The following is a 26,888-nucleotide window of genomic DNA, read 5'->3' on the forward strand; positions in this document are numbered from 1 at the left end:
ACTAGGAGACAGAGAATTCTGGGAAAGGTAGGCAGAGGCAGACACCATGAAGAGACATAGAGGATAGGACAAGCCAGGCATTCTCTGGTAAGATAAGGCCATATAGACAGATATAGATTTATAGAAATGGGTAAATAATTAAGACAGAGGTAGCTAGTAAGAAGCCCTAGCCATTGGCCAGCAGTTTTATGATTAATATAGCATCTCTGTGTGTTCATTTGGGACTGAAACCGTGGGACCTGGCAGGACAAGAAAATTCCAGAAACACATGCACTCTCTCCCTCTCTCACACAATCTCCGGCCCTCCCTCCCTTCCTCCCTGAAATTCACCAACTACTCATGAATTCCCAAATGGCCCCAGGTGGAGAATTTAGAAGCACTTACATTTTTTCCTGATCTTAACCGTCACACCTTCCTTGTGGTCTGTCTCAGCAACATTGTTTAAGGATGCAACACAACTCGGTACTACCTGCAGCAACTCCATTATCTTTGAATCCTGCAGTGTAAAAGGGGAAATGTCACTGAGTAGTTTTAACGACTTCTCAGCAGACCTTCGCTCGCTGGGCATTCCATCTAAATATAACATACTGGTGTGACTGAACCCTCTCCCTAATGAAGCTCTGAAACAACAAAACAGCAATGGAAGCACTCAGGCCCTGCCCTGTGCCTTCTGTCCCAGCACTTGGGGGCTGAGGCTGGGGAACAGCTAAGCTCAGGAGTTCAAGAGTAGCAACAGTGAAGCTGTTTCGGAGATCTCACTCTGGCCTTCACTAGGACACCAGCCTGCACACTGAACTGCACACAGTTGGGGTGAGCACAGAGGGCTGTTACAATATGGTTATCAGGAGCCACCGCCCAATCCACAATAGAACATACTCGGCACCATCCATCTCTGAGAAAGTTCTAAATGGAAAGTGTTCAAGGACAGCCAAAATTCACCATCACCTTCCATCCTACACACCTTCTTAAAGTATATTCCATCTCTAGACTAAGACAATAAGAGACAAGATTGGCAAGTTCTTCTTTTGAGGTGCTAGGGTTGTTAACCAAGACCTTACCCACCCCCCAACCCCTCATTGGGGGATTCTAGGCAGGGGCTCTACTACTGAGCCACACCCCAGCCCCTCATTGGGGGATTCTAGGCAGGGGCTCTACCACTGAGCCACACCCCAGCCCCTCATTGGGGGATTCTAGGCAGGTGCTCTACCATTGAGCCATGTCTCTACTCTTAAAATTAAATAGGCCTATAATTAGGTTGGATTTATAATGACTTTAAATAACTTCTCTATTGGGTCAATCAACAACCAATTAGCTATGCATTTGGAGTTTAAAGCCAAGATTTCCCTTGAAGACAGGAAGAGAGGAAAGCAACTATCTTTTCCATGATTGACGAGAGAGTTGTAAGGTGGGGATCTAAACTCTCTCAGAATCTGAGGGGTTTAAATCCACAAATTAAAACATTCCATGATGCTACAGGGCTGCCAAATCCAGAATGGCACCTATGTGTACTAGAGCAAGGTGTCCAATAGTGGCCACTGATACATACTCCACCTTCACTTGGGCTTCTGGAACTACCCTAGAAAGAATGAGCACATGCACTTAGGGCATGTCCAATGGTGACAACGGCTAGTGTCTAGCCCTGCCAGTGGATGTCTGGCGTGCTCCTTTAGCACAGAGCACCAAGGACCCTGGATGTTGCCATCTCACATCTGGTTTGAACTCAAGGGATCTACAATGTGCTTCGGGGAGCATGGGGCTGCCTCGGGGTACAAGCGCTCCACATCACCTGCTCTGCGCAGTCCACAGCTGTGTACTGCCTCTTGTTCAGGATGTCAACAGATGCTCCGTGAAACAGAAGCAGCTCCACCACCAAGGCATGCCTTCCCATCACGGCCTCGTGCAGGGCGGTGTTGCCTTTGTTGTTGGAAGCATTGATGGAGGCCCCATGCTAGGAGAGAGACAGGCAAGACAGGAGATGCTGAGTCTATGTGACTGTCCACCATAAATTACTTTTCAAAGATGTGTGCCATAGCACGAAGATGGAGGTCAGAAAACAACCTTTGGGAGTTGACTGCTCCCTCTGCCGTATTTTTGAGGCAGGGTCTCTCGTTTCTGCTGCTCTACTGCACAAGGGAGCATCTTGCCAGTTCTCCTGTTCCCACCTTCCATTTTGAGGTAGGGGTGCTGGGACTATGGGCATTAACCACAGGGCATCCAGTGTGCATGTATGTGCATTGTGTGCACGCCTGGTGGCCTTGGAGGCCAGAAAAGGGACCAAATACCCTGGAACATGGATGGTTGTAAGCCACTATGTGGGTGCTAGGAACTGAACTTGGATCCTCTGAATGAATAGCCAGTAAGCTGGACATGGTGGTGCACACCTTTAATCCCAGCACTCAGGAGGCAGTGGCAGGCAAATCTCTGAGGTCAAGGCCAGCCTGCTCTACAGAGTGAGTTTCAGGACAACCAGGGCTACCCAGAGAAACCCTGTCTCAAAATAAATAAATAAATAAATAAACAAACAAACAAACAAATAAATAAATAAATAAAAGAAAAAGAAAAAATTAAAGAAAAACCAATGATTTTTAATATGGCTGAGCCATCTCTCTAGCTCTAATGCATCCACTTTTACCTGGATTCCAGGGGTATAATTTAGAATTTAGGTAGTTGGGCTTGCACAAGCATTTCTACCGGCAGGGCCATCCCCCAAGTCCATAAAATTATTTTCTAAAGACAGGGTAGTGATACATACTTTTAATCCTAGCACACGGGAGGCAGGGGCAAGCCTACATGTCTACATGGTGAGTTCAAGGGCAGCCAGAGTTACACACCGAGAACCTGTCTCAAAAAAAAAAAAAAAAGTCTTAATTTGAGATGATGTCACTATGCAGCCGAGGCTGGCCTCAAACTCACGTCTCCTGGGTGCTAGGATTATAGGTGTGCGGTTCACTACAAAATTTTTAAGGAACAAATTGGATTTTTTCTTTTTTTTTTTCTTCCAGTTTTTACTTCTGTGCCCATGTGTACGTTTGTGTGGGTCTGTGTGTGAGAGCATCGGTGCCTACTGAGGCCACAAGCAGCTGATCCCCTGGGCTCTCATTTCCTGTGGCTGTGAGCCACCTGGATACCGTGCTGGGAACCAAGGTCAGGTCCTCTGCAAGGCCATGGTTCTCAACTGCTGAGCCTTCTCTGCAGTCCCCAGATCAAGATTCTAAGCAACTATGTCCTTTTTAGCAACAACTTCCTATGTTAAACAGAGAAACACGTTCTTAAATTGCTGTGGGTTCAAACGATAACAATAACGAAGCCTCTAAGCAACAGGGATTTACAAATGAGGATGTTCACTATAGTGCTTGTCAGTGCACAAAAGAACAGTCATCATTCAACAGTGAGCTAAACACGGGCACCAACCGGTGTATCTGGGCTATTTGTGCTGGCCACCAAAACTCCAGGGGTGCTGGGCATTTTGTCTGTTTTGTTCTTTTTTTTGAGTTCGTTCATCTCAATAAGTTGGCTGTCTTCAGTCTCTCTAGTACAGGGGTCACACACATGTGCCATCACACCAGGCCAAGACTCTAAGCAACACTTTTGACATAGAATAGAAAACAAAACGTAATAATACTTTAAGACGTGCACACTTGGTTTTCTTTCCTGTGTTGCATGTTGAGATGCAACAGCCCAGGCTGGTCTAGAACTCTCAACCCTTCTGCTTCAGCCTCCTGAGTGCTAGGATTACAGGCATGTACCACCATGCCTCACTTCTCCCCACGTCTTGTTTCCAGTGTGTGGGTTGTGTGAAGGAAGCAGTGTAGGTATGGACAAGGCAGGGATCCATGCTTCCTTGGTCTCTGACCTACCATCATCATGGGGCTACTTTTCATAAGAGGAGAGAAAGGTACTGACATTCCCCATGATGCTAAGGCCACGCCCAGACCTTCAGCTGAAGCAGAGCTGTGTCCCTGACATGGGCCCTTCTGTCACAGAATCTCTAGCAGAAATGCAGGTGCATTATTCATCATCCCAGACACAAGTGATTGACAACAGGTAGGCATAGGCAGAGCTTTTCAAAAGCCTTGTGTGTGGGCCTGGGGGATGACTCTGTAGTTAAGAGTGTGTACTGCTTTTGCAAAGGATCTGAGTTCAGTTCCAAGCACCCACGTCAGACAGCTCACAACGGCCTGTTAACTCTAGTTCCAGGGGATCCTGCGCCCTCTTCTGGTCTCTGTGGGCACTGCATACACATGGTATACATACATACACACAAAATAAAAATGAATACATCTTCAAAAATTATAAGTACAAAAATCGTTTAAAAAAAAAAAGCCTAGCTGGGCAGTGGTAGTACATGCCTTTAATCCCAGCACTTGGGAGGCAGAGGCAGACAGATACCTGGGTCCTATGCCAGCAGAGCTACACAGAGAAACCCTGTGTAGTTTTCAAAGTACAAACGAGAGAGACAGAGAGAGAGAGAAGCCTGGTATGGCTCTTACCTGTAGCAATAGTGCAGCAACTTCATGATGGCCACCAGAACAAGCGTAAATGAGGGGCGTGTTCCCGCTGAGGTCCTTTTTATTAGGTTTTGCATTGGAATCTAAGAGACATTTCACCACCTAGAGCAGAGAAGAAAAACTTCTGTCTTAATCAAAACTTAGGAAAAGAAATCTTTTTTCTCAGGTGAAATGGACCCTCTGGAGAAAGGAGATGACGAACGGAGGAGGGACTCACATTTCCAGGGGTGCGGTGCGGGGGACAGCTCTGTACCCACAATACAATGCACCAGGCACTGAGGTGTCCATCTTTATAGCTACCTGAGGAGAGTTGCCGCAATTGTACCCAAGGCATGGTGGGATGCAGCCTGCTGGTGGGTTATCTGAGAGAGAGATGCTGCCTGCAAACATGCTCCTGCCTTTAAAACCCCGCAGTGGAGCATCCCAAGGCAAAGGAAAACACAAACACACAGACGACTTCCCTAAGCAAACAGACTTTAGAAAGCTACTAGCTTCACAGCCAGGCTTGAAGGCACACAGCTGTAATCCTGGCACTCAGGAGGCTGAGGCAGGAGCATTTGAAAGTTTGAGACCAGGCTGAGCTACATACGAAGACCCTGTCTCAAAACAAAAGGAAAGCTAATCACTGCCCACTTCTGCCTTGGACTGCCATGCAGGGTCTCGATTATACTTTATAAAATACTAAGCTATTCTCCACAGATCTAGAGGGACTATAGTGGTCAGCTCCGTGGCACAGGACACACACTTTTGCCGCAGCCAGAATCACAGCGGCAGCTCTGATTGGCAGTGGGGAGGGCACCGGCACCACCCCAGGTGTGGGGTCCCCTGGATTTCCCTGAGCCCCGCTCCAGGACACTGTCACCAAGCGAGGTTCTTGCCGAAATCAAAGACCGACTCTGCTGCCCAGGAGATGGGGCTCATACCTGGAAGTGTCCCTGCTGGCAGGCCAGGTGGAGCGGCACAGCCTGGCTTGTGTCTCTGGCCCCCGAGTAGGCACCGTGCTTCAGTAGGAGGGGGACCAGGTCCGTCCGGCCATGCAAGGCAGCCATGTGCAGGGGAGAGGAGCCGTCCTGGTTGGCCACATTCACACCAAGCCCACTGGCAGGAATCTTCGACAGTTTCTAGTAAAGGCAGAGGGTGTAAATAAATGGCATTAATACTTAAGAGGCTGGGCCAGAGGTGGCAATGCAGGAAATCACCCCCTGCTCCCTCACAGCTCCTAGGCAAATTCTGAGGTCACAGAGGGATCTGGACTCAACAGGGCCCGGGAGTGACTTCCCACTTCTTTGGAAGGGATGAGACACCAAGAGACTGGTTTCAGTTTTTCAATAAAGTAAGCCCTGGACAAGGATGCTTTATCATGCCAGGCAAGAGCTCCAAAGAGACAAAACGTCACATGAAGGAAGGGGCAGTCCGGGAAACGTAATGAGAACACCAAGCCTGTTCAGAAAGAAAAGACTGGGACAAGGGCCGTGGTGGCGCACACCTCTAATCCCAGCACTTAAAAGGCAGAGGCCCCTGGATCTCTGTGAGTTCAAGGCCAGCCCAGTCTGCTGAGTGAGTTCCAGTCAGGGCTACACAAAAAGAAACCCTGTTTCAAAAATAAATTAACAGCTGGGTTAAAAATGACCAAATAAGGGATGACTCTCTCCCTGTCAGTTGACTAATCAGCCCCTTGGGGAAGCCTGTGTCACTCAGGGATTAATTAAAGAACTTCCCAGGCAGAAAGAATAACACGGGCCTCCCACCCTACCCCTGTCCACAGATACAGGCACAGCCAAACCTTCTGGGCTGGGGCACACTTGGGGCACTGGCATAAGGGGTGACAGAACTCGAGATCCACTGTGCTGATGGCCTCATCCATATCGTCTAGGTCATCCTCTGTCCACTCCAAAAGGTAACGGACCTGGTGGTAGGCAGAGAGGAGAAACAGGAACTCGATTATTCCGATGCCTTTACCAGTGGATGCGCGTGTCACACACACACACACACACACACACACACACACACACACACACACACACACACCACACGTTCCCAAATCAGCTCCTTGAACCACTGCAGTCATAGACAAAAATAATTTGTTCCCCAACAATAAATCCGCACCCCCCTTTGTTCAGGCTGTTCTAATTTCCCTGGGTAGCACAGAGGGATTAACCTACCATTTTCCAGAGGGGCAGACTGAAGCTGCTTGGAGGGTAGGCTTTCAGACCCTAGCCCTGACCGAGCACACTCCTATGCCACCTAAGCAGGTCAATTCTAGATCCTCCCTTGCCACCCAATAGAAACCTCAAGATGAGTGCTTGGTGCTGTGCTCCAGAGAGCACCCCAGAATCCCGACCCCTCACCAGGGTCTTTCCGCTTCCACCTTCCAGCATGCAGGGCAGGAGCAAAGACACCCCCAGACTGGGCATGCATGGGCGCCAGCGCAGGCTAGAGGAAGCAGGTCATGTATGGGTGGACCCTTGTGGAGGGGCTGTTTGATCTCTAACACTTTGTTCCCTCACACTCTGCCTTTTAAAATAGCCTGTTTAGCGTGTGTGTGTGTGTGTGTGTGTGTGTGTGTGTGTGTGTGTATGCATGACAGCGACGGGCTGGCATATACACGCCACAGTCCAAGTGTGGAGGTCAGAGCAGAAGACAACTATGAAGTCTGTTCTTCCCTTCCATGGGTTCCAGGCCAAGCTCAGGTCACCTGGCTGGTGCAGCAGGCCCCTGTACTCACTAAGCTATCTCATAGGCCCTTCTTGGGGCTTTTTGTCTGTCACAAAGAAAAAAATTCCTCTGCTACACGGGAGGCTCAACCACCGCGATATTCTGCCCAGATGCATAGGACCCAACAACTCCAGTCAGTCCCCGGAAGCTGCAAACTGAAACAGATCGGTTTCCTCTCAAGTTGTCTTGTTACAATGGCAACAGAAGGGGCAGACATGACCCCACTCAGTCATCAGTGAAAAAGCACTCTCTTTTTTAAAAGATTTATTCCTTATTTCAGTGTGTGTGTGTGTGTGTGTGTGTGTCCCTGCCGCCCACACGGTGCCTGAGGCCAGGTGTTAGGTTGCCCCGGGACTAGAGGAGGTGGCAGTTGTGAACCACTAACGTAGGTGCTGAGAACGACGCCTGGGTTCTCTGCGAGCACAGGGGATGCTCCCTGAGCCGCCTCTTTAGGCCCCAAGCATGGCTGAAAGCTGTAACATGTCCCTGGAAGATGACTCATGCGGAGCTCTTTGCTGCTTTCGGGGAAGCCAGTTGTCACTGCCCGTGGGAACCTCAGGAAGACTGTCGCTACAGGCTGCTGCTGTTGTGAGCCCTGTCATCTTTTTGTGACACCCCAGAGCCCCAAGCCTGCCGGCCCAGGACTCCAGTGCCCACATCCTGTCAAGCAACCCTGGCTTTGTTTGGCTCCCCCACTCCCTTTCGGGAACCTTGGTCTGGCTTCTGGCCAGCACCACTTTGACTCCCAGAATGGCACTGTCTAGAAGGCAGAGGTCATGCTTGCTATCCCTGGGAAAGCTTAGCATCACCACGACAAAGTACATGCAGATTACATGCAAAGTAGTAGTAAGCTTCCATGGGGCGCTTACAGAGAGGCCATGTAGCAAGAGGCTCAAACATGAGTGCTACCACTTCAGACTAAGAGCTTTGGAAACGCTCTCCTGGGATTCTAATCTTGGCTCCCTGTTTTAGATGCCCATTCACTAGCTGGGGTGTTAGTCAGATCACTCTGAGGACTGTGGAGCCTTCAAGAGTCTGGACCTGGTGTAGGATGTCTCTGGTTCCCGTAGCTTCCTGGTCCACCCCCACCCCCGTGAAGAGTAGCCGCCTCCTGTTCCCATCACCCATCACCATGCTGTCTCTACAACAATGGGTTGAGCCCTTTTCCTCTTCAGTTATGAGCATCAGGGATTTTGTCACGGTGATAAGACGCTCTCCAAAAAGACTCACCATTTCTAGATCTCCATCAGCAACTGCTCTTAGAAGCTTGTCTACCTTAATGGAAGGAAAACATGAGTCAGGGGAACGGTCAATAATAAAATAACAACAGGAATGACATTAGCGTTCTGAAAACCTGGTAGCCTTCTCTTGCTCAGCACCTTTCAAACGCATCCCCGAGGCTGATCATCTAGAACGCCCTGAATGCACAGGGCCCCTCCCACGCGATATAAACCGGAACTGCTAATTACCTGGGAAGTGAGATGATGGTGAGCACTAGGGACGGAACCCAGGGCTTGCTTTATGCATTCTAGGCAAGGGCTCTGCCACTGGGAGAAACCCCCAGTGAGCTTCTTACTTTGAATTTCAAGACAGCGTCTCACTAACTCACACTATGGCCCCAGCAAACCTTGGGTTGTGGTCTTCCTGCCTCACCCTCCCAAGGAGCCAAGGCAGTAGGTCTCTGAAGAAGCCAGCCACCCCAGTCCACTTCTTCATATATTCAACGCTCATGTTTTGCTAGGGACAGGGGCTGTGAGAGTAGACACCCTCCCAAGATCCATCTCAGGCCTCTGATGGGCTGAAGGCCCATGGCTCTCCTTCCCATGACTCAGTATGGAGCTCACTGGAGGCCCCCACCAGGAGAACGTCAGTGACCACCGGGGTGGTCAGTGACCCGTGAAGAGGAGCAATGGGACAGGGATACACGGCTCACACCTCTGCTGAAGGATGAGACGGATTAATTGCATGGACACTGAGCGAGCACTAAGAACGAAAGGGAAAGGACAGACTGTAACCCAGCTTTTACAAAATGTAAGGTGTGTACAGGTCAGACTGTAGGGGATGATGTGTGCCAGCCTCTTAACAGGGATGCTCACGGCGTGGGGACAGAGGACATACTCAGAGAGACTGAAATCAGAACTCTCAGGGAGCTTTATACAAGTATATTTTTCTTGGAATATAGTCCTGCCCCTGTCTGTGTCCCTGGCTCCTTCTGTGTGTGTCTCTGTGTCCCCATCCCCACCCCACCCCCACCCAACTTTTGCTCTCACACACACATTCCAAGAACTGCTTGCTATGGGGGAAAGGCCTAGAAGAGTCAGAAGAGGTGAAGACACGGCATGCCGTTGGGCGCATCTCAATGGCATTGACCTTGGAGTAGAACAAACCAGCTTCCTGGTAAGCAGGCTGGCGGGCAGCTCTGGCCAGCCTATAGTGCTTCAACTAGCTGGCGTAACACCAGGGTCAGCCCATGTACGAGGCTCACCTCCCTGTAGTCCTTTTTGACCTCTTCTTGCCGGAAGCTCGCCGATATAGAAGAAAAGCTGGATGTGGAGGAGCCCAGGCTGATGGAATCCACGGAGCGTGTAGGGGACTGAGCAGGGACCTGTGGGAAGGCAGCATGGGCAATGGGGTGTAGGCATGGTCACAGACACATCAGACCTGGGGGGGGGGTGCTGAGCTCGTGACACCAGCAGGCATGGCCCCACAGACTTAAAGACTTTACCTCAGAAGGCCTTGGCCTCCGTTCAGAGGAGAGATGATGGGCTTCCAGGATAGACAGAATCTAGGGGACAATGAGGACATCCAATGAGATGGCTGAACAAGCCATCAGCATCCCCAGGCCCCTCTGCCTGCCTGTCCCCAGCAGAGGTCAATAGAGAGGCTCTTAGGTCTATGAAAAGACTTAACTTTGGGGTCTGGGGTGAAGGTTCAGCAGGTGGAAAGCACGTGCTACCAAGCTGGACCACCTGCATCTGATACCCTGTGTCTATGTGTTAGAATGAGAGAATTTCTGATTGCACATGTGCATACACACATACACACATACACATACACAAGTACACACACAAACACACACACATGCATGCATACTGATACATGTTACACACATATGTGCACACAGACATACATGTGCACACATACACAGACACACATCACACACACACATGTACACACACATACACACAGACACTTGTCACACATACATGCACATACAGACAAACACACGTGCACACACACATGCACAGATACACATGCACACACACACAGACAGGCACACATGTCACACACGTGAGTATACAGACACACATGCACACACATGCACACACAGACACATGTGTTCATACACAGACAGACACATGCACACATGTACACACACAGACACACGTCACACACATACGTGCACACACAGAGAGACACACATACACACACATACATGCACACACACACACAAATTTAAAAGGTATCTTTTTTTAAAAAAAAAGCTAACATTTTAAAATAATTGTTGAGAATTTTCCCACGATTTTTAAGACAGCATCTATTTCTACCAGACATCAATCTCTTTCATACGGGCAGTGCAGGGCTTCACAAAGGAGCTGTCTGCTAATTGTCCCCAGGAACCATTTCTCCTCTTGTAAAAAAACAAAAAAAAAAAAAAAAACAATCTTCTGAAGAGACATTTGAGACCTATAATAATCTGTTACAGGTCACCCTTGTGTAGATAACTTTAGGACTGATTGAGGAATCCTACTGAAAACGATTACTAGGACGGATGCCCGAGTCTGGTGCTCTCTTCCTACTATTCCATTTACTTTTGCAGCTGGCTTGAAAGCCCGACAACAGCAAGAATCTACAGGGACTGCAGAGACGGCTCAGTGCCGAAGAATACAAACTGCTCTTCCATGAGGCCCCAAGTTCAGTCCCCAACACCCGTGCTGGGAGGCTCACAACACTTGTAACTCCAGCTCTGGGGAGATCCAACGTCCTCTTTGGGACTGCAAGGACTCTGCACTCACATATGTGTGCATTCACACAGACAGGCACGCATACACATAATTTAAAATAAAATGAATAGGGCTAGAGAGATGGCTCAGGGGTTAGGAACACCTTACTGCTCTTCCAAAGGACCTGGGTTCCATTTCCAGCAGCCATGATGGGTGGCTCACAGGGGCCTGTACCTCTAGTCCCAGGGGGTCTGATGTATTTATCTGGTCCCAAGAATACAATGCACATACATCTAAAAATAAGTTAATTTTTAAAGGATGTATCTTCCTCCAGATGATGGTAGCACACGCCTTTAATCTCTGGAGTTTGAGGTCAGCCTGGTTTACAAAGTAATTTCTAGGACAGCCAGGACTTTTACACAGAGGAACCCTGTCCTGAAAAAAAAAAAAAAAAAAAAAAAAAAAAAGTCTTCCATTTAAAAACTAAAAATAAAAGCTGGGCAGTGATAGTGCACACCTTTAATCCCAGCACTTAGGAGGCAGATATGGGGATCTCTGTGAATTTGCGGCCAGCCTGGTCTACAGAGCTAGGTCCAGGACAGCCAGGTCTGTTACACAGAGAAACCCTGTCTCAAAAAACAGAAACAAATTATTTTTTTAGAAAGAAAGAAAGAAACCATGTCTTGTGTCCTGTAAACCCTCCATACCCTTGGACAGATGGGAAACCCAGGACATCCTCCTCTCCCTCAAGAGACCAAGCCTACAGACACGGTAACCCCAGCACTCAGGGCTGAGGCAGAAGGATGTGAGTTCAAGGCTAGCCTGGGCTAAATAACGAGATTCACTCTCTAACTTATCAGCTCAGTCGTTCAAGTCTGGGCCAAATTAAAATGAAGTTTCTAGAAGCAGAGATGAAGAGAAAACGGCGCTTGTCTCTGCATTTGCTTCACTGCCCTTCACAGCGGCCACCCCTGTCCCAGTCACACACAGGGCCATTGGCTGGTACTGGCCCAGCGGCTCAGAGGCTGGAGCGGACTCTGCTGGAAGCAGTTCATAAGGACCGCACTGAGAGAAACTGCTAACAAAACCGAAAACTCTTATCAATCAGGAAAACCCATTACATGGGGGCCCAAATACAGCAAAAGGATGGAGGCCGAGTGTTAGTATCAGGCACCTGGACTGTCTGTCTTTGCGGTCCTGACGGGGTACGCCCTACATTCCTTTCAAAAGGGCCCTGCCCACCTCCCGTCCTCCCTCTCTGTCTGTCTCCCTGTCTCTCTCTCTCCTTTTCTCTGCCCCTCTGTCTTCTCTCCTGCTGCGCCTGTCCCCAGAGGCCAGTCTGTCCCCTTCCCCCTTTTATGGTCCCTTCCCCTAATAAAAGCCCCTCTGCTTGAACCCTGCCACACTGTGCCTTTCTTTTCTCTCTCACGCCACTTTTATTAAATTACAACACCGAGTTCTGTCCTTGGATGCTAGCGTACATTTTCTCAGTAAGGTCAGTCTGTAAGCGGATTTTAGTTATGTTTTTATAGTCACATGGCTGCTCAGAGATGGAAAGAGCTACCTTTGAGTTCAGTGCACACTTGAGTGGTGTTTCTTTCAGTCTGTTCTGGATCTCTGTGGGGGCTCCATTCTGCAGCAGCGTCTCTATGATACCCTGGTAACCCCAGCGTGCAGCAATGTGCAGGGCTGTGTCTCCTTTCTCGTTCCCAATATCCAATCTGCAGGTCTGGGCATCATAGTAGACCAGAGCCTTCACACACTGCAAGGACACAGCAAAATCATCGTTCTCTGACAGAAGGAAAGCCTAGGGCAACGTCAGTGCCACCAACCAAAGCTTCACTCACAAAGACAAAAATACAGTGGTAGAGCCCCTGCCTAGAATCCCCCAGTGAGGGGCTGGGGTGTGGCTCAGTGGTAGAGCCCCTGCCTAGAATCCCCCAGTGAGGGGCTGGGGGCATCGCTTGGTGATATAATCTTTGTCTTCTAGTCTAGCATGCAAGGATGCCTTGGGGGAAATTCCCAATAACAAGCAAAACAAGAAATCACCAGTTGTCAACTAATAAGAAGTGAGTAGCCTTGCTTATAATCCCAGTGTTTGGAAAGCTGAAGGGGTCTGAGACTAGCGTGGATGCCAGACAGGGATGGGCTGTCTCAAAACAATCTAAAACATAATAAAATTAGTTTTCAAACTTGGAAAACAAAGGTGGACTACTGCAAATTAATTACGCATATTGGAAAAACCTTTAAGAAAATGAATTTTTATCATTTTTTTGTTTTTGTTTTTCTCGAGACAGGGTTTCTCTGTATTGCTTTTGGAGAAGAAAATTAAATTGTATAGTGGACTGCAGAATCATCCAAAATGAATCCCAAAATAGGGGCTGGGCAAGCATTTACCAAGAAGGTTTTATACAGATGGGTGATGGCCAGCTGTAACTTGAAACACCTTTTCTTCCTACAAGGAGCAGTTATATAAGCAGATACAAAGCACATAACATTAGATATGATTCAGATTTTCTACAAGACATCTGTGGTGAACCTACACCTCTGACCCCACTACTCACTGAACAGACCACACAGGAGGTCTAGGAGTTCAGTGCTATCCTGGGCTGTACCCAGGATACAGGTGTACCTCTTTGTATAACTCTGGAAATGGAAGGGAAGTACACGACAAGGATATACATAGTAAAGTAGAGGAAGAAACCACAGAGTTCCTAGATGCTAGGATAAAATGTAAAGTTTGGATGTAAACACAGTTAAGATCCAGATGATAGAGAGCCAGATGGTAGTGTGGATGAGTAAAAATTATTTAACTTCAGGGTGAGATCATGGACAATTCACTCTTAGATTTCTTAATATAATGCCAGGCAGTGGTGGAGCTCGCCGTTAATCATAGCACTCAGGAGGCAGAGGCAGGCGGATCTCTATGAGTCTGAGGCCAGCCTGGTCTACAGAGCTAGTTCCAGGGCTACACAGAGCCCTGTCTAGGAAAAAAAGAAAAGTTGTTTTAGATTACGGGGCCAGCAGATGGCTCATAGGTAGTGTACTTACTATACAGCCTGAGTTCTATCCCAGAACCCCTGTAAATGTGTATCAGCTTGACAAACTAGAGTATTCTGGAAAAAGGTAACCTCAATTGTGAAAATGCCTCTATCATGTTGGCCTGTAGGCAAGCCTTGCAGCATTTTCTCAGTTAGTGATTGATGTGGTAACCCCCATTGTGCACCATGCCACCCCTGGGCAGGTGGTCCTGGGCCGTATAAGCAAGCGGCCGAGCAAGCCATGGGGAGCAGGTCAGTAGGCAGCACCCATCCACGGCCTCTGCATCAACTCCTGCCTCTGAGTTCCTGGCCTGACTTCCCTTCATGCCAGACTGTGTCCTGCAGGGTGAAATAAACGCTCCCCTGCCCAGGTTGTGTGTGGTCACGGTGTTCATCACAGCAGCAGAAACCCAAACGAGGACATGGCAGGAGGAGAGGAGACAAGCCACACAGCTGTCATTCTCTGACCTTCACCCGTGCCGTAGCATCCATCCCATCATGCACATACACGATGAGAAAACGCGAATAAAGTTTCAAAGATTACACACCAACGTTCTAATAATTACCAACACAAACAGCAGCCCTGGCCTCGTCTAACTAAGTAATTCTCCACAGGTGAGAAACATGCCAAGCAGGAGTTGCCTGCAGCAGGCGCCACTTACATCTTCGTGCCCGTAGGCGCAGGCCAGGTGCAGCGGGATGTTGCCGTTGTTGTCCTGCACCTCAGTGCTGGCTTTGTAGTGCAGCAGCAGCAGCTGGCAGAGGAGAGAAGACAGAGCTGAGCCCAAGAAGGAGCACGGAGCATCACAGCATCACAAGCCTGTCCTTCCAGGGTGGGGCCGTGCTCACATCTTAAACACTGCACAGGCTGTGCATGTGTGGCTCTAAATCCGAAATATTATCTTCTTTCTTTTTTGCAGCATTAGGGGAGAAGCCCAGGCTCCCACCCATGCTATTAATGCTTCCACACTGAGATGCACCCCTGGCTCCCCAAACCTGGAAAGAGTTGAGCTTTTGACATAACCCAGGTAGAAAATTCCATACCAGGTTCATGTTACCCATGGCATGTGACACTGGCCAAAGCAGAGAAACACTAAGATACTTAGAACATTACACAAAATTACATTTAGGCCAAGTGCCCGGTATTCCAAAATCCTGAAGGATCCAAAATCCAAAACACCCCAGCATTATGGTGCAGGATCCTCAACCTATTTAATACCTCTACTAAAACAATACAATTGAGCCCACCAGTGGTGGCGCATGCCTTTAATCCCAACATGCGGGAGGCAGAGGCTGGCGGATCTCTGTGAGTTCGAGGTCAGCTTGGTCTACAGAGTGAGTTCCAGGACAGCCAGGACTGTTTCACAGAGAAACCCTGTCTAGAAAAACAAAACCAAACAAAAACAAAACAAAACAAACCAAGCCAAACCAAACCAAACCAAATCAAAATGCCATTGCAGGCTGGCAAAATGACTAAGCAGATAAAAGCACTGGCCACCAAGCCTGACAACCCAAGTTCAATCCCTGGGACCCACATGGTGGAAGGAGAGAACACATTCTAACAAATTGTCCTTTGACCTCCACAAATTCACTGTGGCTCACACGTATGCATACATACGTAATACACACATAAATTAGGACATGTCGCTGCTTCCTGTCACAACAGTGTTTAAAGAAAAATATCTAGAACCTTCCCCTCCCCTCCCTGAGATGATTGGGAAGTTTCCCATCTCAACCCATCTCCAGGGAGGTGACCTGGCCTCCAGGTTCCTTGTGCCTGGCACAGCAATGAAGTCTCTTATGCAGAACAGTCAGTTGAGCGATGCTACACACAACCCTGCTGCTCACCGTCACACTTTGGAAGCCCTTCTGGCATGCCAGATGGAGGGGAGTAGACCCATGATAGTCCGTGGCGTTCACTATGGCACCTTTGGAGACCAGGAAGTCAATGAGGGTTGCCTGACCTGCAGAGCAGAAGGACCTCTCACCGGTGGAGGAAGCAGGGCGGCTTCTGGCGACAATACTTCCTCTCTCTCAATGGCCCTGGCAGGACACCCACCAGGAGACATGTTCCCAGCTGGTCAGGAACCAGACCTGACATTAAGTCAGGCACTAAAACTTGAATCACTGTGAGATGCCCTACAAAGGGATCACACCAAGTCTACTTCAACAGCAAACGGCAATGGGCTAGGAGCTAGAGAGATGGCCCTGTGGTTAAGAGCACTGGCTGCTCTTCCAGAGGACTCAGGTTCGATTCCCGCCAACACTTGTACTCCAGTCCCCTAGTTTTGGGATAGAGCCTCACTAAATAGCCCAAACTGGCCTTGAACTCATAATCGTCCTGCCTCAGCTTCCTGAGTGGCTGAGATTACAGGTCTACACCATCACACCTGGCTCAATGTTGTCTTTAAAGACAGACACGACACCTGGCTCAATGTTGTCTTTAAAGACAGACACGTGAGACCCAAACCACAACTCTGAGACCATCTAAGCAGTCATTCCAGCCTGTCCTCACTGGCCAGTAGAGTCTCATAGCCTGGATCGACACATGAGCGCTCGTCCAGCCTGGCTAACAAGTCCCAGAAGACACTTGTCAGTCTTCCCTGCCCCGTGGGACGCACCCACAACACAGCCCCTGCCAGTACCCCACCCGGTGGGCCCCCACCCCCCACCCCCACTGTTTACCAACCATCCTTTTGTTTCAGTAATTCACAGAAGCCAGCCCAAGGCCACATACCACAGAGGGCAGCCACATGGAGCGGTGTTTGACCCCTGTCATCTCTGGAGAAAGGAGTGACAACTGATGGGTCGTTCAGCCTCCTGAAACAGAAAGAAGAGGTAGAAAAATAACAACAGAGGAAGGCATGGCAAAGTCCCTCCCTGCCCGGCTGTACAAGGCAATGTCAAATTGGACACCACGCAAGATGAGACCCTTCCCCACTGTTAAAGGGCCAGGCAGAGGGACCTCTCACTCTCCCATAGGGTGAGGATCTGAGACCTGCAGCTCTGCTGTCCATCCCCACTGACCCCTTAGGCCTGGAAACGGCAAAATCACCCACTGAGCATAATGGGAAAAACTAAAGATGGTACTAGAAGAAACTGGCACTCACCCCTCCCGTTCCTAAAACCCCTTGTGAGGCCCAGGCAGGACCTGTGCTGAGGAAGTAAAGAGGCAGGTGTGTGTCACCCTGCACTCATGACATGGCTGACAACCAAGGAACAATGGGAAGAGGCTCTTCAGCCCTCGAACCCTCCCCCGGGCTCTCTGTGCCTCCGAGGCCCCTCTTACCCAGAGACCAGTTTCTCACAGTCCTCGCAGGAACAAAGGGGGTGGCACATCTTCTGCATGGCATCTTTGTCCTGGTCATCTTGGCTCAGAAGTCTCTCCACTTCTCTTTGGTTACCAGACGCGATGTGCTAAAGGTGGCATCCCAAATACCATCAATGTCCAGAGATCATTCGCTCTCTGAGGAATGGTTCTGCAGGTCTGGTTTTGGTTTGATTTAGCTGTACTTGTGACTGGACCCAGGACATCACACACATGTGGAAAGCACTCCACCACAGAGTCCCTCTTCTACTTAGGCAGGGCCTCACTAAGTTGCTTATGCTGGCCTTGAACTCACTCTGTACCAAGCTGGCCTAGAATTTGCAAGCCTCCTGAGTAGCTGGGATGACAAGCCTGGATCACCAAGCCTGGTTTATTTTGTTATTGAAATAGGTCCTGTTCTGTAGCCCAGGCTATCTTTGAACTCCTTTGTTTGGATTGGTTTTCAAGACAGGGTTTCTCTCTGTGGCCCTGGCTGTCCTGGAACTCGCTCTGTAGGCCAGGCTGGCCTTGAACTCACAGAGCTCCATCTGCTCTGCCTCCTGAGTGCTGGGATTAAAGGCTTATCTGAGATTACACTGAAATGGTTTGTCCTCTGGGACTGGTGTCAAGCCTGTCTGGGCAGATGCAGACACTGGGTTGGCGACCGAAATGAGACCAGCCTGGGTGGCAGCTTCAGGACAGCTTTCACATTTATTACTGTTCCTATAAATGCAAAGTCACACTTAAAAAAAAAAAACAAACAAAAAAAACCAACCTAACAAAATTTCCAACGCACTAAGAAGAGGCCTGAAGTCCATCTTAGAACCCAGTGTGGCTTTTGATACCTCATTAGCAAAAGCCTGGGCTGTGCGGGTGACACACACCTTTAACCCTAGCACTCAGGAGGCAGAGGCAGGAGAACCCTAAGTTTAAGTTCAGCGTGGGCTGAATAGGTAGACAGACACTCTCAAAGCACCAGGGACTGAGGGCGTGGCCGAACTATGGAAACCCCCGGTAAGGGGATGGACTGTGGCACAGCGGCACAGTGCTTGGTCTTAGGTTCAATTTCCAGCATCAATGAAGGAAGTAGGAGAGAGGAACTGACAGACAGACAGACAGAGCCTCACTGCCCACCACAAGAACACTGGTGCCTGGGTCCCAGAGAGGTATCAGCTCTGTCAGGTACCAGGGAGAGGTCCCACTGAGCTGGCCTTGACTGATGGGCAAAGGTTCTGAGGAGAGGCAGCCCCCGCGTGTTCTGCAGTGGGTACCCGTACAGCGTATGTTTGGGGAAAACATGCGGTCTTCCTGCCGCCCTCCCAGACAGAACACAGATGAACCTCCCTGGGACTCCTACAGACCCTCAAAGATGGAACAATGTTCCCGCACTTTTAACTTCAAAGACATCCCCTTGTCTTACCTTAAACAGGCAGTCAATGGGTGATGACGTCATCTGGGACAGTAAGTTCATCCTCTGCTTGAGAAACAGCCTGTCACCAAATCCCTCGGCGTCCTGTGGTCATCACACATCACAGATACTGTCACAGACCCTCCCCATCGAGGGCCCAGACACAAGCCCTGTCATTCAACCCGAGTGGTCTTCCGAGGCTCTCCCCACCCAGATCTGCTCCCCGAGATGAAGTGTGCGGATAGATTCATCTCAGCGTAGAGTGGGAACCCTGGGAAATGAGCTCTGAAGATGCTGGCCTGCAAGACTGCAGGGTGAAGAAAGTCATATACAGGAGTGGAATGTGCCAAGTACATGCCATCACCGAAGCCTGGCTTGCCCTGGCCTCCGCCCCTCGCAGGCTTCCCTCTTAATGACCGAATAGCCTGACACTGCCGCTTTAACCAGGGCTGTGAACAGTACCACCTGCCATACTAGCTTCTACTCCCTTGTTTTGTGAATTAGCTGGTGAAAACATCAGTCCAATTGACTGGCAGGAAATCTAGGAAGACATGGGAATTCCCAACAGAGCCCTCGCCTTCCAATCACTCACTGCATTTCAAGGATCTGCGAAAACCAACATATTCAGATCATCCTATCAAAGGTAATTTTTGTCTGAACAACAAATATCTAGAAATTTGGGGCTCAGGAGATGCTCAGTGGTTAAGAATGCTTGCTGCTCTTCCAGAGGACCCGAGCTCAGTTCCCAGCACCCATATTGGGTGGCTCACAACTGCCTGTAAATCCAGTGGCAGGGAATCTGACACCCTCTTCTGGCCTCCACAGGCACTTACATGCATGCATGCACGCATACATACACACACACACACACACACACACACACACACACAAAATAAATAAATAAATAAATAAATAATAAAATCTAGCTGGGCAGTGGTGGTACACACCTTTAATCCCAGCACTCATGAGGCAGAGTGAGTGGATCTCTGTGAGTTCAAGGCCAGCCTGGTCTACAGAGTGAATTCCAGGATAGCTAGGTCTACACAGAGAAACCCTGTCTTAAAAAACAAAAATAATAATAAAACCTAAAAAAAATTCTAGAAATTTATACTTTATCATTTATATCATTTATAGTTATTGGTTACTGTTACTACCTGACCGTTATGATGGCTAAAACTGTATGTTCTGTTTCATTGCTTTGTTTTGCAGTGCCGGGAGCCTTGTGCTAGCTAAAGGCCTGTCACAGAGAAATGACCCCAACCTCTCACTGCAGAATTTGAAGCAAAGTGATCAACACTGAGTCTCACCCACAGCCCTAACTGGGGGACTCTAGGCAGGGGCTCTACCACTGAGCCACACCCCCAGCCCCTCACTGGGGGATTCTAGGCAGGGGCTCCACCACTGAGCCACACCCCCAGTCATATGCCCGTTTTACAAAATCACTCCTACCACACACAATGCTTCCATGCTCACTTGGGCCCCTGGAACCAAATGGTACAATGACAACCTAACTCCTTCACAAGGAGTGTTGATGGGAGGTGAAGGGCATTTTTTTTTTTCCCCAGACAGGTGATGTTGGAAACTCACAGGCTCCTGACAGCATGGGGGAACAAAGTTCTTTCTTTACAAGGTTCTGACTAGGCTGTGGATGAAGCCAACAGTTCCCTCGCAAGCATCATCCCTCATGTCTGCCCACCTCCAAGGAGGACTAACTAACGTGACCTCAGGAGGAGGCGTTTCTGTCCCCAGCTGCCTCATGCTATATAAAGCCTCAGCAATCTGCTTTGTCCAGTGACGGACAGCTGAGTAGCTTAGGGCCAGGGAAACAGCAAAGGCGCTGTACAGCAGGGGAAACAGGGCCGGCTCTCTTCTCAAGTCTGGGGTGCCTCTTGAGAGCAGTGCTGGAAGGTGGGGCTCCCAGGGCTACATCTACAAGGAAGGAAGGAAGAACACACGCTCGGAGAAGCAGTACCACCCAGAGGCTCACGGGAAATGAGCAGATACTGTTATTAGGAGCTCAGAGCCAGGTATGCAGATGCATGCAGTCATCCCAGCAGGAGGACTGGGAGCTCCAGGTCAGTCCAGCCTAAGCCGAGAGATCTGACCTCCAGAAGCAAGGGCTTCCCCAGCCTTACCTTCCCCAAAACAAAAAGATAAAGCAAAGCAGACCAGGAGTGTGGGAAAAAAGAGGCAGGGGAATAAATGAAAAAATGCAAACATAGAGGGCTGGAGAGACGGACGGCTCAGTGGTTAAGAGCAGTGTTGTTCTCCCTGAGGACCCGTTTTGGTTCCCAGCACCCACATCATGTGGCTCCCAAGAGCCTGTAACTCCAGGGGGTCCAGCGCCCTCTTCTGCCTCTCCAGGGCTGCAACACATACACAGACACGTGAATAAAACTTTTAAAAGCAAAGTAGGGGAGGGGTATGTTTCTTTCGAGGTTCTTGATCCTGGTGCCAGCGCTGTAGTTACTTGTTTTTGGAAAGCTGAAGTCTCCATTTTTGAACATCCTAGGGATGTCTGTGGCCAGCTCAAGTTTCACAACACTCTGGATAGGAAACTTCTGTGAAGCCAAGTTACACGGAGCTCAGAGTGGAACCAGTTCAACTGACGGATATGTAGAAGCCTCACCTGCCGCGTGGAGGGTACACTTGGGCTCTCTCCCCAGGGAACCGGCACCTCTACATGACTGTCGCCTTCACACGTTCCTACTCAAACTCCATGACCCAAAAGCCAGGCTGCAGGAAAAGCTGAGCCTATCCTTACAGATCGTGTCCCATGTGGTGCCACAAAGGTCAAGGACACCACAGTACCAGCTGAGTCCACGGGCCAAGCGAGGTTAATATGCAACTCGTCTGCCAGGCCTGACTTGCTCAATGCCCAGGGGACTGTGTGCACTTTTAAAATATTTATTTATTTATTTGATGTAGGGTCTTACTATATGTAGCTCAGGCTGAACTCAAACTCACTGTCCTCTTCGCTTGTCTCACAGCACAGTCCCTGCTGACACAGGACTCAGCATGTGACCAGGCCAGCCTCAGACTCACTGCAATCCCCCTGCCTCAGTTTCCTACGTACTGGGATTACGGCCATGCACCACCATGCCTGTTCACCTTACTGACTTCAGCTTGGAGATGTTCCTGCGTACTACAAGTTTTACCATTTATCTGTCACCATGTAGTAAAACAGGCCAGCAGTGGCATCTTGGCTTAAGACTCTCGTAATGTACATAGGAACGACACCGCTCTCTCTCACCAAAGCTCATCAACCAGCCAAGGCAGCAATAAGAAGGCCACCGAGTCCGCAAATTGCACACATCAATTATCATTCCTGGCCTATCACCCCCACAACATCCAGATTTGCCATATCTGGTTTCCTTTCCCACCACGCGTTGCTTCTTCAGATGACAGGGTTAATGAGGCAGGGTATCGACAGTATAAATCCCACTGTTAGCCCAGCAGCCGTCACAATCGATTAGGGGCTTAACGACCAGTTACTCGAGTAGTTCTCAAGCCTCGTAACCGTTAGGCTGCTGAGGTTCCAGTCTTGGGAGAGCATGAAGGAACTCCCATCCAATCCCCTCAACCCCAGCTCTCTGTAATGCTGTCAATGGTTCCCCGACGGCCACAGAGGAAGGGCGGGTTAGCGGGGAGACCTTACAGGCGGCTTCGCAGAGAGGCTTCCTTGCCGGATATACTCGATGGCAGCCTCAACCGAGGTCAGGCAGTATCCCAGCTCATCTTTGGCCGAGCTGCTAAATCTGAAGTTTTTGATGTAACTCAAATTTGCCATCCTGCCCAAAAGAAGAAAAGGCGGGTTATCATTTCATAACTAACACTTTAAAAAACATTATTGACTTAGATGGACGCTTAATGATCTCCATCAAGTCTATTCACTTGGGTAGGGGTGGGGGTATAATGTCTGCTAGCCCTCAATCCCAGTGCAGATGTGTGTACAATTAGGACAGGAAAACCTACTTGAAAGGCTGGCTATTAGAAAGCTGATGTGGTACATGTTTGAATGCCTGGTCTCCGGTTAATGGAACTGTTTGGGAGGGATTAGGAGGTGTGGCCGTGTGTAATCAGATGGGCCTCTCCCTCCCCTCTCCTCTCCCTCCCCTCCCCTCTCCTTCCCTCTCCTCTCCCTCTCCTTCCCCCTCCTTCTATGCCTGAAGCTTACCTGACATGAGCTCTCAACTATTGCTCCAGCATCCTGCCTGCCTGCCTGCCCGTCACTATGCTCGCAGCCATGATGATCATTAACTGGCCCTCTGAAATTGTCAGTCAGTCTCTAGTTAAATGCTTCCTTCTGTAAGTTGCCTTGGCTGTGATGTCCCCTCATGGCCAACAGAACAGGGACTAAGACAGCTGATTACTGGGGTTTTGGGTTGGGGGGGGGTTGAAGAGAAGTTTTCACTATGTAGCCCTGGTTGTCCTGTAATTTGCTATCCTCTCAGAGAACGCCTGCCTCTGCCTCCTGAGTGCTGGGATTCAGGGGCGGGGGCACCACCCACACCTAGCGAGAAATCTAATGGTTGTAGTGTGAATTATGGTTTCCTGTGGAAGAAAAAGTTACTGTTTGCTTCCTGCTCAGGAATGAACTAGCCACATACTTCGCAGAAGCTTTCCAGGCCTCAGTTTCCCCATCTATCCATTGAAGGGGAGCCACCCCTGAAGGATGGAGACCAGGGACAGCATGTTCCCTGAAGAGACACATCATTAAAGGCAGCTTTGCTTGGAGTCACCCCCCCCCCCAAAACAGAACGCACAGAGCAGCCAGATTTTAAAGTATTTTATGCTAGGCAGAATGGATCACTTGATCACTCCTGCAATCCCAGAACTCAGAGGCCGAGGCAGGAAGATCAGGAGTTGGAGGCCACCCTGAGCTACAAGAGAGGCCCCATCTCAAGAACTTAAGGAAACAGAATTTTGACAACAACAAAATATTACCAGTTAGGGATCTCTGTTTTCACAAGCAGATACAACAGGACTGAGAGAAGATCGTCGGCACACATGGTCTCCAAATTCACTGCAAGGGAAAGGTCCACAGCCGCCATGAGACACAATCGGAAGGACCACTGCTAAACCCTCCTCCACCAGCCAAGGCACAAAAGCACACTCCAGTACAACCACACGCCAGGCAGAAAACACTGCAGCTTCCTTGACAGTGTCCTGAACTGATATCACACGAAGGGGAGAGAAGAATGTTGTGCAGCTGGCATAGGCCAGTCATCCCAGTGTTTGGGAGTCTAAGACAACAGGGGTTCAAGGCCCCTCTGGGCTAAATAGTGAGTTCCAGGCCAGCCAGGACTACACAGTGAGAGCCTGTCCTGGAAAATACAGAGAAAGCTGAGGCCTTGGTGGCCCACACCTTTAATCCCAGCACTCGGGAGGCAGAGGCAGGTAGAACTCTGAGTTCGAGGCCAGCCTGGTCTACAGAATGAGTTCCAGGGCAGCCAGGGCTACACAGAGGAACCCTGTCTCGATAAAGTCCAAAACGTACTTAATTAATTAAAAGGGGAAAGCTGTGTGAGGTGGCGTACACATAATCCCAACAGTGGGTGAGCTGAAGCCAGCCCAGGTTACATAATGTGACCCGGTCTCAAAACACCACCACCAAAACCTAACCAAATCAATATGTAAAAGCCAAACGGCACAAAAAAGAACAGACCACGAATGTCCTGGCCACCTCTGCCACTCAGTGTCCTTTCTGGCAATCTACGTTTGGAGACGGTCTATGAAGCTATCACCGCAGACGGGGGTCCCGCTCACCCCCACCCTCTCCCTCGCTGCTGCTGGGAGCACACCGTGCACTTTGCTGGCTTACCCCTGTCATGACTCTTTGGAACTTGTTCTTCAACTATATACTAAATTTTTCTCCACTTCCTTTGTCTTAGCTTTTCTCTTTAGCAGTGCTGTGTTGGAACGTGGGTGGAGAGGGCGCAACCAGCAAGAGCTTAACTACTGAGTAACAACCTCCAACCCCCGTTTTGTATTTTACCCCGGAATTCATTCATTCATTCATTCATTCATTCATTCATTCATTTAATATAAAATGAGGTAAGACAGCCTAGCAGGCAGCTGAACCGCCAAGCCTGGCGCAATGGAAGCAGCTGCTTTCCTGTCTCTGGATCTGCTAAGCGGATCCTGCCTGAGGGCCTGTTCTCTACTCCCTATGCAGCCCGGCCCCTTTGTAGTGATCTTCCTACAGGAACTTTTGTATCTGCCTGTGAGCATAGGCTGCCTCCTCCCGCCCAGCCCCTCCCCAGCACCGACCTCTCTGGCTGGGGGACTGGGTCATGAGCTGCACCACCTTCCGCAGGCACAGCAGCTTCTGCTGTGGGGACGCACACTTGTTCAGCTGGCCCAGCTCTCTCTTTGCACGAGGGATGTTGAAGCTGTGATTTGGAAAATGGAAGCTGCAGGCCACGGCAGAGGACCCTACTGTTCTTAGCCTAGTCATATGCCTGCTTAGACATTTCTTACAACCTCGAGGAATGACCAAAAAAACAGACCGAGAGGTACTTTTAACCCAGGTGGGCGGCGTTCCACTCAGGCACGTGGATGACAGAGCTTCCCTAGAAATTTGGAAAAGTACTCAGGAGGCTGAAGCAGGAAGAGGCTAGCCTAGGCTACAAAGTCAGTTCAAGAGTTCCTGGGTTATACAAGGAGCTGCTGTCTCAAAAAGTATATGCTGGAGACGGCTCAGAGGTTAGGAGCATTTAATGTTCTTGCAGTTGAGTTTGATCTCCAGCACCTACAGTGAGCTTACAGCCCCCTGTGACTCCCAGCTCTAAGCAGATCCAACTCCTCTGGCCTCTGAGGGCACCTGCACTCATATACACACACCTACACAGAGAGAATTTATGCACATAATTCAAACGATAAAATTTAAAAAACAGTGCGGGGCTGGAGAGTTGGCTCAGAGGCTAAGAGCTCTGGCAGCTCTTGCAGAGAACCCAGATTTGATTCCCAGCACCCACAAGGCGGCTCATTGCTGGCTATAACTCTAATCCCAGGTGCTCCAATGCCCCCTCCTGGCCTCCAAGGGCACTGTGCACATGCAGGCCAACCCCTCAGACTCATTAAAATAAAATTAACGAGAAGGAGAAATATTTTTAATGGAAACAAAAATAATAACTTTCAAAATTTAATAAAAGCCGAAATTGGAAGTATCACAAGAGCGAGAAGAGGCTTACCCATCAATACTTCAGATATTTTTACCCAAATGAAACTTAACTGGATAGTGAGAGCCCCCATGGCTGGGTTCTCTCAGACTGGCAGGTAAGGGCAGATAGCCTGGGGAGGGGAGTGGGGGGGGGCGATGACGACAGGACATAGCTGGGTGAGTCACATGTCAACCTGGAGAACAGTTGCACAAACCCTGCTCCCCTTAGCTCCCACCCAGCTGGCACACTGGGCCACAAACACAGGACAGGATGGCTAAAGATGTCACATGTCAATGTCAGCTCTGTTACCAGTTGGGATCCACTGCCACTAAGAAACCCTGCCAAAGTCACTGAAGGGAGAACATGGCTCCTCAGTCGCCAAGCGTGCTGGACTTCTGAAGCCATGGGGAGTCTCACCTGAACTCAGGCTTCACACCAATGTCTTTCTGCTGAAGATCTTGAAGGCTTCTTGTGATTTTGTTAAAGGCGGCATCCTAGTAACAGATTTGAACAAAGCTTCCATTAAGATTTTTGTAGCCAGGTGGTGGTGGTGCAGGACTTTAATCCCAGCACACGGGAGGCAGAAACGAATCTGTGAGTTCAAGGCCAGACTGGTCTACCGAGTGAGTTCTAGGACAACCAAGGCTACACAGAGAAACACTGTCAAAAAAAAACCCAAAACAAAACAAACTGGTTTTGTTTGTTTGTTTTGAGACAGGGTCTCTCTACATATAGACCTAGCTGTCCTGGGACTGGACAGGTAGGCCAGGCTGGCCTCAAGCTCACAGAAATCTGCCTC

The 26,888-nt window shown here is 49.4% G+C and overlaps 1 protein-coding gene across 1 annotated transcript in view; it reads right to left on the reverse strand.

The window, feature by feature from the left end:
* Window positions 1-26,888, reverse strand: part of Ankrd27 (ankyrin repeat domain 27) — a 46,294-nt gene that overhangs the window by 4,308 nt on the left and 15,098 nt on the right. The window contains exons 9-26 of the mRNA XM_051207666.1: window positions 26,507-26,583; window positions 25,197-25,318; window positions 23,871-23,949; window positions 22,582-22,714; window positions 18,936-19,028; window positions 17,498-17,625; window positions 16,946-17,028; window positions 16,057-16,172; window positions 14,871-14,963; window positions 12,732-12,929; window positions 9,949-10,008; window positions 9,709-9,828; window positions 8,454-8,498; window positions 6,292-6,414; window positions 5,432-5,629; window positions 4,491-4,610; window positions 1,787-1,948; window positions 385-496 (exon numbers count right to left, since the gene is read on the reverse strand). Of these exons, the coding sequence (XP_051063623.1) occupies window positions 385-496; window positions 1,787-1,948; window positions 4,491-4,610; window positions 5,432-5,629; window positions 6,292-6,414; window positions 8,454-8,498; window positions 9,709-9,828; window positions 9,949-10,008; window positions 12,732-12,929; window positions 14,871-14,963; window positions 16,057-16,172; window positions 16,946-17,028; window positions 17,498-17,625; window positions 18,936-19,028; window positions 22,582-22,714; window positions 23,871-23,949; window positions 25,197-25,318; window positions 26,507-26,583 (2,062 nt within the window). The remainder of the gene's footprint in view (window positions 1-384; window positions 497-1,786; window positions 1,949-4,490; window positions 4,611-5,431; window positions 5,630-6,291; window positions 6,415-8,453; window positions 8,499-9,708; window positions 9,829-9,948; window positions 10,009-12,731; window positions 12,930-14,870; window positions 14,964-16,056; window positions 16,173-16,945; window positions 17,029-17,497; window positions 17,626-18,935; window positions 19,029-22,581; window positions 22,715-23,870; window positions 23,950-25,196; window positions 25,319-26,506; window positions 26,584-26,888) is intronic.

This window comes from Phodopus roborovskii, unplaced genomic scaffold (assembly GCF_943737965.1).
Source record: "Phodopus roborovskii unplaced genomic scaffold, PHOROB, whole genome shotgun sequence".
Taxonomy (NCBI): Eukaryota; Metazoa; Chordata; class Mammalia; order Rodentia; family Cricetidae; genus Phodopus; species Phodopus roborovskii.